This window comes from Atta cephalotes (assembly GCF_000143395.1).
Source record: "Atta cephalotes unplaced genomic scaffold scaffold00005, whole genome shotgun sequence".
NCBI lineage: Eukaryota > Metazoa > Arthropoda > Insecta > Hymenoptera > Formicidae > Atta > Atta cephalotes.
This window is the reverse complement of record NW_012130069.1, coordinates 4097055-4108813: the sequence shown is the minus strand read 5'-3', so window position 1 is coordinate 4108813 and position 11759 is coordinate 4097055. Positions and strand designations below refer to the sequence as shown.

General features: G+C 34.9%; 1 protein-coding gene across 1 annotated transcript in view; it reads right to left on the bottom strand.

The window, feature by feature from the left end:
* The window catches only part of LOC105626328 (Down syndrome cell adhesion molecule-like protein Dscam2), an 89440-nt gene that overhangs the window by 23414 nt on the left and 54267 nt on the right, over positions 1-11759 (bottom strand). The window contains exons 7-9 of the mRNA XM_012207630.1: positions 10980-11124; positions 9689-9951; positions 4069-4230 (exon numbers count right to left, since the gene is read on the bottom strand). Of these exons, the coding sequence (XP_012063020.1) occupies positions 4069-4230; positions 9689-9951; positions 10980-11124 (570 nt within the window). The remainder of the gene's footprint in view (positions 1-4068; positions 4231-9688; positions 9952-10979; positions 11125-11759) is intronic.

Genomic DNA, 11759 nt, shown 5'->3' with positions numbered 1-11759 from the left:
GAGAGAGAGAGAGAGAATAGGTTGGGCGCGGAATGGAGAACGAAGTTCTCGGGTGAGATAACAAAGAAGCTTCTCTTGCCAGAGACGTCGCGTTGATAAATTTCGTCACATAGTTTCGGCAAGTAGAGCGGAGACGTGAGAATTCTCTCCTTTGCCGAAGATAATTTGGCGGTCGACGATCCTTAATTGGCGCCCAACGTTATCGATAGCGAGCACGTGACGTTTACTTACGCGCAGGATCCTTTTAAGATTAATTAAATTAAAATAATGAACTCGCGATTTTTAAGTACCGGATCAAAATCTCTCATTGTAAAAGAAGCAATTTAAAAGAAGTTTAAAAGAAATTTTAGAAACGATTTGAAAGTGATTTAAAAGAGATTTTAGAAGCATAATCCAATTAATTCCAATTTTTTAAATAGTTAAATAGTTAAAATTACCTCAAAGAAACTAATTTCTGACAGCACGGTCAGAAATTAGCTCATGAATTAATTTTATTCTGTTACGTACGTGGCAGCATGGAATAAGTAAAAGCGTAGGAGACGTAAAAGAAGTGCGATCTGTCCTGTTTGCTTGTCAACGAGACACAGTAATCACCCTAGAGCGATTTGTTTTTAGGTAACGTTCCTTCGCTCGTTATTGTAGACAGAGGCTTCGTTTCGCTTGCAGCGATTTGTTCATCGAAAGAAAGAGTGCCTTTAATGCGCACCCTCGTCCTCGATGGGGAATGTAAACGCGCGAGTAGCTAAGGGGATGTCTCGTCTGTTGACGAGAGATTGTAACGCGCATCGACGCAACTATGGAACATATATACGTTCTTTTTCTTTTTTTCGGTCCTTGAGTGATAAATATCTCGCCTCTCTCTATTTTTGTGTTTCCTTTGTAATGGAACGATAGCTCGATGTAATCACGGAGGGACCCATGGTCGCGGAATCTTGATAAAAATTCGCTTTTTTGCTTAAAATCACGTTCGATCGAATCTCGTTGTTTCGCATTGAGAAAAAAGCTGTCAGACCATTGACGAGGGAAGTTTGCACGAGAATATCCGCTTTTCATTTTGCCATCGAAGGCGCAATGGTTATTTTTCCATCCCGGATTTTTCTTTCGCATTTTGTGTGCGAGATCCGCCCGGTGAAGTGGTCTCGCTTGGCATACGCGTCGATTAATAGCAATCATCGCCATTTTCTCTATTTCTCCCGTTATACAATCACGGCACTTGCCGGCGAACCGCCAATGGGAACATGCATATCCGCCAAGTACGGGAAGAGAGCTTTTAGCGGAATAAACTCGGAGAAAAAGAACTGAGCATGCCACATCCGCTAAGGAAGTAAAAGCGGCTGTTACTCGACTACAGAGATTGATTCAAAAAATTACAATAAATCTCTTAATATTTTAGGACTTAAGAAGAAAAATTTCAAACTGTACATTGTGTACGTACGTAAAATGACAGAATTAAGATACGCAATCCTTTTAATTCTATCTAATCTAAATTCTATTCAAATAAATATAAATCAAGATATAATGAAAATCTTTTTACATCTATGAATGTTTTCTAGCAAGGACACAATGTAACACTGAATTATTTTATCCTTGTTTAATATTATAAACAATAAGGATATAATAATTCACTGTTATATTATCCTTGCTGGAAATCGTTCTGTGTGGGCAAGAGAAATTAAAAATAAAGAGTTCAGTTCGTGAAACGATGTTTCGAATTTTTCTTTTCGAATGGGAAATTCGGGAAAGATGTAGACTGTGAGGGACAGGGAGAGTTTCCAGCATGGCATCTGGCGGTTTGGCCGGTTGCTGCGTACCATGGACCAGGAGGGACGCCGTGCGGGACGTCTTGGCGGCATCGTTGCTTGCTACGCAAGTATAGTTGCCATTATGCGCAGTCGACGCGCTCTGTATCCTCAATGCGAGATCAAATTCGCCGATTTGGTGCGTGGTAGCCTCCCGCGGTTTCAATGGCCTGCCATCCTTCAGCCAGGTGATCTTCAGAGGTGAATCGCCCTCGCTGACCGCGCAGGTCACGTGCACCCGCGCGCCCGCTTGGATATTGTCGGGAAAGCTAAACGGATCGATTTTAGGCGGTACTGCAAATTACAGGAAGCACGAGAGTTTATTTCACATCACGACGACGTGCGATCGTCATCATCGTCGTCGTCATCTTTGCCGGCATCGCGTTGAGCCGGAAGAAGTCGAGAGAAGAAGGAATCTCTTGGAGAATTAACAATTGTTTACGTATTATTTCAATATCTTATAGCAGAAGACAATATTATATTCGGTTATAATAGAATATTGAATTATTTTTAAGAATTGATTTTATCATATTTCGAGGCTGCATGCTTCTTTGGTCTCTGATATAAATAGAAATTTATGCATTTGCAACTTTACATAAAATACCAGTTAGTAAAAATATTCAATGTAACCATATACATATATATCCGATTCGATATCCTCTCGACCGAACAGATTCGGATTTGCGGCACATGAGAAGTTTCAATATTGCGCGATTTAATTTTTTCGGAGAAAATCGCAAGCATATTTTATATATCCTACCTGCGTGCTTTGCTCGACGTGATCGCAGCATAAAAATCATGCATCTGAAATTGTGTTAATCTAAGAAAACTTTTAAAATAATATCAACTAAATTATATTATCTATTCTTTCAAACATGAATTGTAAGTTAGAAAATTTATTAGAAAATATTCCAGTATTAATGTTATTTAACAGAGAATAATAGTATCCCTAATCAGTTGATCAGATTAAACAGTGAGTATGAATTTTGTTGTTATGAATAGCGCATTCAATTATCGTCACAGTACAAAAAAAAGAAAACGTCTAATCAGTGTAAAAAGAAGATCTCCAGCTTCTCGATTCGTAAACTTCCATAAATATTCAATTTGACATCTTAATATCATTTTATCAATAATTTATCTACAATTTAATAGACTTTTATAATAAAACTTTATTATTTACATAATTGAAGAATTCATAGGGTCGTCATAATTTTGAAACTACATGTAATTGCTTTTATACCTATTGTTAATGTATTAATGTAGGATGACGATAAATCTGTACTTCATGGACATTAAGAATGTAAATCCGTATGAAAGTTCTACGCGAAATGATTTATTTCTCGAAATATTCTAGTTTCGAGAGAGAAATCTTACAGCAAAATGGAGAGGTACGAGTTTCTCTCGTGGCAGAAATGAAGCAAGACGGGGGAGATTTCTTTTTAAATCACAGAAAATTCGCCGCAGTTTCTATCATGCACTAGACAGAAGAGTCCTGTTCGATTTCGCAAAATAAAACATGTACTTGTAGTTCTTCTATCTCTACCTATCGTTTTTGTATTATACCCACGGGAACGCACTATATTACACGCGTGAAGTGCTACAAATTTTCGTTTCTACGGTGATTCTCCGCGGTATCGAGCCTGTATGACACGTATCGAGAGGAAAATTGTCGTTCGGTTCGATATGCGGGATAAAAATCCACAAAACGATTCCGCGCACACAGTTATCAATTTAAAATTCCCTTACGAAAAGAAATACATCGATCACATTTCATGTCGATACGATATTCTTTTATTAGCCGCTTGCTATTATAAACCCTGCGATAACTTTTGAAATATATTCGTATTTCTGAATGATATATTGCACGTTTTATTACAATTTCCTAAATCGCTACTGAATATTTTTCGATTCAAAATTCGATCGGCAAGTGACCAATAGAAAATGCGAAAAGAGTTTCGCGACTCTTACGTTTAACGACGCGTGGCAAATCCGCGAAAGATGTGATGCGTCGACGAGCAATTTCTTCCGATAAGTCGAGTCGACGTCCCGGCACTTCATCTTAAAAGCACTTCATCGCGATTATAGCTACGACATCGTGGAGAATCTCGGTAGAGCGGATCACCGTCATCATTGAACGGCGTCTGAGACGCATGCACACACTTTTGCGGGATACTATTGTTCCAATGTAAACGGATAAAAATCTTCGTGCGTACAGAAGAAAACGAGAAAAAAGAAAATCAATGCATGCGCAGGAGCAAGGTGACTTTACCTTTGACTTCTATGTGAATAGTCTGCGAATCGGAACGACCTTGTTTGTTCTTCGCGGTGCACGTGTATGCGCCGCGATCGGTGCTGCTATCGACTCGATGCAGCACCAACGTGCCGTTCGCAGACACCTCCTGACGTCGGCTAGTTGGTAATATTTGACCATCTACGAGAAAAAAGTATATCGCGTTTCATATTTTAATGATTGATTCTTTTCAGTGGAAAGATACAATGACACGTATGTAACATCTGTTCTAATCAATTTGAAAAAGCGACGAGCTATATTTAAAGCAATTATTAAACCAATAAATAATATTAAATTAATGTAAATAAATTATAAATAATGATCTTTGTAGATATTACGAATATTTAACGTAATAAAATTAAGAATTAATAGGATATGATTATAATAATAGTTCTGTAATGGAATGCAAATGCTTAGGCATTTTTTAATTGCTTCCTTTGATTATGTATTAATATTGTATTAATACAACGTTTGTAATTCAACTTATAGTTCATATAAAAATTACAGTTTTTAGTAATCAGTAATAAATTCTATTCGAATTCAAATGAATCATAATCATGAATGTTTTTCTTCGTCTATGGTCAAATGTGAATTTTAATTGAAAGTCACGCGGTCATGCAGAGGTGCGATATTTGAGTTTAAATTATGCATTTGCTTTGCGCACCACACAATCAGCGCGATCGTGGCATTGTGGAAATGCGGCTTTCCACAGATGTTGTGCCACATTGGCGACGTCACGAAGCAGTCGAGTGTTCAATACGTTTTCATAGACGGCAACTAAACTTTGAAATTGTTGCCGAAGTGAAGTTGCCTTGGTGTATTCAAGAAAGAAGATGAATATAAAAATAACAGCTCGCAATAGTTTACAATATTAGACAGATAAATGTCTTGAAAGATCATAAATACAATACAAAAAATATATATATATATATATATAGATAAAAATATAAAAATTACATGAGTTAAAAATTATAAAAAATAATTAAAATATATACAATATTAAAAATATATAATTTGTAGAAATTATTAGCTAGAAAAATTTTTTATGGGATATTTACATATAAAAATAAAATGCAATAAAATAAAAAATAAAATACATGCATTATTATATATGTAGGGTGTTTCAGAAATAGTTGGCCAAATTTTAAGACTATGTTCCACTCATTGTAAGAATGAAAAGAAGTCATATAAATATGGGTTCGGAAACGCTTCCTTTCCAAATTATAAACATTTTTTTATTTTATGCTTATACCTATATTTTATTTTATACTTATACTCTATATTTTTATTATAGAAATTGCTGGAAATGATTTCCTTCCATATCGATGCATGCTTTGACGTCGCACGGATTGTCGAAGACGTTCAAAAACTCTCGGAATATTTCATTTTTTCACACGCAGCGTTTCATAATACGATTTTGGAGTACTTCCACAGTAACAACAGGAGTTCATCGTACACGAAGCTCTTAAAAAATTCCCACAAATAAAAATCCAAAGGATTCAAATCGGGAGAACATGCAGGTCAAGCAATAGGTCTTCCTCTACCAATCCATCTATTGATGTAATTATTATTGAGGAACTCTCGAGTAATGCAGCTGAAATGTGCTGGAACTCCATCATATACAAACCACATTTGATTGCGTATCTGTAATGGAATGTCTTCTAATATTAGAGGGAGTTGCGTTTCTAAAAATTATCTATAATTGTTACTATTAAGTGTAGATAGGAGAAAAATCGGTCCAAAAAGAAAATCTCCAATAATACCAGCACGAAAATGTATGCTGATGCTGAGATTCAATAATATCATGTGGATTTTCGCACCATAGATGATTATTATGATAATTTGTTATAGCATCTTGTGAAAAATTTGCTTCGCCTGTGAAAAATATCGATACTTCAAAATTTGGAAAAGTACATTGTTGCAAATATTACTGAGCAAAAATTACTCGTAATGGATAATCCGCTGGTAAGAGAGCTTGTACTTGTATATGGGATGTTGTATATGGGAAGGATGCAAAAGAGTTTCGTTTATATCCTTCACACAAAAAAACAGAGAAAGAAATGTTTTGCATTTCCAATGCGATCTGTTTCGTACTAAGTCTTGGATTTTCTGTGACTCGTCTAATCACTTGCTCTTCGATTGCAGCTGCTCGAATTTCTGCTTCGTCCTCGATTAATTGTGGATAAGAAAGATCCTGTTTCCCTGAATCGAACTGAAGATATTTTTAGCAGGGCATTGTCTTTGAGGAAAGATTTGTTGATAGAGATGTTGAACTTCTCTGTAATTTCCATTAATTCGCCTATACATGTAGTGGATATCTGCCAATTCGAGGTTAGAATAAGCTGTTATGTTGATGAATATTCTTCACTTTTAAATTCTTTAACAAAGACTGATTCCAATTCCATAGAGACCTATCTAATATCTCTTTATTTACTTTAGAAGAAGGTGAATAGAAGTACAATGCATGAAATGTCTGTAACGTGATTAGATACTTTACGAAATACTAAAACAACTCTATAGAAATCAATTCACATCACATAAATATAAAAATTACGATTTGCAATTATATTCTAACAGGAGAGGAATTCATTGAATTAAGTGAATTCGAATAGATTATAATGACATCACTGAGTAATTTGCTTCGGAAAATCGTCACTCTTTTATTAAACACAATAGTCAAAGCTTGACATTTGATTCCTTTGTCAATATGCTCGCATTCATTACATGGAGTGTTCAAAGCTCATCGCAATCAATTCGTTTGTGTCGAAAATAAATATAAATTTTAACATACGCGAACGATCGTGATAACTCGCAAGTCGACAGTACCGCAATACAATGATTATTTCGTGCTACATATCTGTTATGCGTTCCTGAGTGTGCGTGAAGCAGAGAGCCGATCCAGGAGGAAACCGTTTCCGCCAGTTATTCCAAGACATCAAGCTACGTCCTCGCTTTCCTGATAGCAATAAATAGCATCCCTCTAAGCGGGTGAATACATTCTGCTCGTGCGAGGTCAAATATTCGGTTCCTCCGTCAATGTAAAAGATCATCTTAGGCCGCAACCAGTTCGTTTGTTTCAAGGGTCTTCGATATGCTCTCTTTTGAATTCTCTTCGAGTTCAGCTCTTCTGATTTCTCGATATCCGCTGGTCCCGTTCGTTTTCGATATTTCCTCCCCACACAATGCTCAATGCCTGTCATTACTATCTTTCCTACTTTATGATTGGCTATTTAAATTCTATACGCATATATCGCTAACTTTACACGTCGAAGCGAGGCATGTCGTTCGACGTAAATACATACAATTTAAATAAGAAATGTTTATAACTTGGAAAAGAAGCGTTTCCGAACTCATGTGTATATGACTTTTTTTCCTTCATCCTTAACAACGAGTGGAATATGTTCTTAGAGTTTGGCCAACTATTTTTGAAACGCTCTATATAAACATAATGTATATTGAGAAAAAATTTATTAAATCTTAATACATATTTTTTTCAATAGTTGTTACTAAAGATTTACTTATGATAAATAAATATTTTCTCAATAAAAATGTAGTTAGATCAAATTAATGATTCTTATTATATTAAATAAATATATGCTTACATATAATAAATATTAAGTATTATTTAAATAAATACTTATTAAAATTTAGTTTTTAATTTCATTTTTTCAGTGTACATTTTTTCAATGTAAAGTATAATATAAATCAATTTTTAAAAATGAAAGTAGAAATCAAAATATTAAGCCGATTACTCCTTTTGTAATTTTCCAGACATTTTCATTGATCCTTAAAAAATACTGTGTGACGGTATTTAATGGACTAAATGGCCGTAGGTGATCTTTCGCGCGGTCGCTATCGCGCGTCGTCGCGATGTCGAGGCCGGGGTGAGGAAAAGTTCGTGGAACGATCGTTTGAAACTTTCTCGAAGTCGAGTTCATCATTACGAGAAGGAACGTTCAAAGTTCCCCGCGGGCGGGACAGCCGCGATCTCAGCCGAAATAAAAGGATTTTCTACGCTTTCTCTCGGTAATACGCGTCAGTCTGCTTTTACCGAAGAACGCGGGAAGCGAGGGAAAAAAGTATTCGTCTTTCCGAGGAAAGATCTCCAGAAAGACGAGGAAAATTTCCTCGGAAGGAAGCGTGACTTTTCATCAGTCCAAGACACATTACGACCATTTATTTATGCGTTCCTTGTAATGCTCCGAGTATTTTAACTTTGCAAGCAGATTTAATTCCATCATCTACAGCCGCGGTGTTTGGTTGAACAAATAAGAGATGCAACATGTAGAGATGGACTTTATTAAAGCGGGAAAAACATGTCGGTTTTTCGCGATCCGTTTGCACGATAAAGCCGAGAGCTTTCAAGATGATTCCTCACATGATGTATTACGAAAATGTTTGTTTTTCTTATATGCAAAATTAAAGCGAATGTTGTCGCGAATAACTGAAACACAATGCGCGATACGAAGTATTTCAAAAAATAATTCTACATTTTTAAATTGTGAAGATTTTCAGCTGGATATGATCGACTTTAGTCGAATCGTTGTAATATTTTATAGGAAACCTGACATACATGTAATATAAAATACAGAAATATGTTAAAGTATAAATCAAAAAAATATATCAATATATTGTACTATCATAAGGTTTTCCACAATGTCGAGGCGGCAAATTTTAATATCGAAAGAATTGAATAATTTAATTTCATGATGGATGCAAAAGTGATTTGAAAATATTGTGAGCATGAAATAGTAAAGCAAAGATTTTTCGACAAAAGTTGTATTATTGATTTCTTCTTACACTATGTTTTCAATAATATAGGTATAGAGTGATTCTATAAAAGAATGATTTTGTTAAAAAAAAAATCTAAAAATTTAGTTAAATACAGATTTGAAAATAATTTTATTTGGTTTCTCAAAATAACAATGTAGAACTCAAGCATAATAGCAAAAATTTTGATATTCTAGTCAATGTTTGAACGTTATATACATTTATTTTGAGAATACAAACAAAATTATTTTTAAATCTATATCTAGCTGAATATTTAGATTTACTTCAGCAAAACCGTTCTTTTCGTATAATAACTGATATACGTACTTTCTGCAGAATAATAAAAGAAGAATCGATTTATGCTAAAAAAAAGTACAAAAAAAAGTACTCTATTAAAAAAATACAGTTACGTTTTGCAAATACATCGACATTGTTTAAAATAATACAAACAGTAGTTAGTAGATCATATGATAGCAAAAAATTTTCCTCTGTCGCTTTTTTTTTAATATCTTAATTTAAATTATAATAAAAACATTTATCAGTACAGTTGTTAAAATTACTATATTTATCAAGAAAAAATAATTAAGCAATTGCTTTTAGAATTTTTCATATAGAGATCATATTTTTCGTTGAAAAAAATCAAAGCTGCAAGAATAACCGCGGTATGTAAAATCGTCATATTTACACGAGCAACTATCATCCACACAGCGTTTCGATAAATCGAGCTAGCGTATATTTAAAAAAATAAAATAAAATAACATCGGATTTCTTGAGATAGAAATAAACAGATAGGGTCCGATGGAAAACCGTGATTGGCACAATGGCGAACCTTTCTCCCAAGTGATGCTGGCGATTGGGAAGCCCGCGACGGGACACTTGATGACGGTCGTCTCGCCGGCCACAGCAGCGTAGTTTCCCATCGTTCGCACATGAGGCAACCCGTAAATATTGAGCCGAGCTGCGTGATGCGCCTTTGCGACGCGATTCACCGCCGAGCACCTGTACTCACCGCCGTCCTCCACCCGCACGGCGCTTATGTTCACGTGAGATATCACATCGCCGTGCACCGTCACGTACTGGCCTATCATGAATCTGCAAGCAAATCGATTTTGCTAGCCTATCTGCCAAGCGCCGACAGAGATTTTTCGTTGTCGGCAAGAAAATTATTCGACCTCGTTCGTTCGCGTGGAGTTTGATGGCTATTGTCGATGGTTTGCGCTCTAAGATTTTTTTATCATTCGTTAAATTACACGTCTGGGAAGAATTTTCCGAAATAATTAATTTTTTTGATCTCTCTTTTGTTATTCGCTAAATTGTATTTGAAAAAAATTTTCAGGAAATAAAAATGTTTTTTAGATTTCTTCTCTCTTGAAAAATAGATGTTCAAAGAAATTTGGTATGTCTCAAATGTTGTGAAGATAAACTCAACTTTATCATCTTTAGAATAAATGCTCGTCATTATTCTTTAAAACAAAACTTTAAAATTAAATTGATCAATTAATTTTTACTAAATCACACTACACTTAGTATGGTTTGATTCTTAAGACTCTTTTATCAACTATGAGAAATTTCTATTTCTTATGCCGGACAATCTTACATTGCAAAGAAGATACTTTCATCGTAAAGATCTCGCTTTCTCGACAAGATTATTTTTATCGCCACTTGCCGCCGGCGATAATCATTCGCCGACAAACCGCGGAAACGCGGAATTATCATCTCCTCGTCGTCAGTTATCCTCGACTTATGTGAACACCTGTTAAATCTATCGCTCGAAATCCGGCCTGCTTTTAAAAACGTCCAGACTGAACAGCGTGATTGGTAATTTTCCTCTCAATTGGTTCAGAGAATCGAAGCCCGCAGGGGCCTATCGAGGCTCTCCCACGGGATCCGTCTCCTCCGCTGGATGGAAGCCCCGCTTTCACAGTGATTTCCCGACGATCTCGCGTAATACCTCGGGGTTAATAACCGCGAATAATCCTCCCCGCGTGTAGATCATTCGTCGATTTTTAGTGCCATAAACTTTTCGTCCGGTGAAAGAAAAAGAGTGAAGAGCAGTAGATCGAGATTTGGGATTCCCGATCCTCCGAAGAGACGTGTGCAAGGAAAACTGCTTGTTTTACCTGTCGTTTTGTGGAAGAGGAAATCCATCGAGTGTCCAGGAGAAGTGCGGCGTAGGATTGCCCATCGCGATGCACTTGAGTGACACCGAAGGACCTGGCTGCATCGTCTGCTCGATGAACTTGTATAGAAGTTGGGGTGCAGCATCTAGAAATTCACGAAGAAATTGTCGAAGAATAATTTATTTGTAAAATAAAAATCATTATATTTAATAAAAAAAAATAAATAGATAAAAAATTATGAGATTTTTAAAATTCGACTGAATTGCGAGAAAAGAGAATATATTTTAAAATTAACTTCAGTTGAATTTCTTCAGCAGAACCAGAATACTTTGATATAAAGGCTAATTTAATTACCTAAAAATGTTCGAAAAATGATCGAGATTTTAAATATCGTTCAAATATCAAACAAAAATTACTTTTGCTTTAACTGAATTATTGATTTTTGTCTTGTTGTTAAAACACAATATTATTATTATGCAGATTTAACAAATTTTGAATTCTTATTTAATAAATTATTTGATAAATTGATATATTCTGCTTGATAATGTGATTAGTGTTTGAATACTTTTATTATTAGTTGATATTTTTGAAAATATTATTAATTAATCTATTTTAAAAAAGTGTGTCATTAAATACATTTCCATTTTGGAATTACAATTTAATAATCATAATGAAAATATATAATAAATTTTAATCATAGTGTTTTATATTATATATATATGCACAAATATATAATTTATATTTTATATATATATATATATATATATATATATATATATA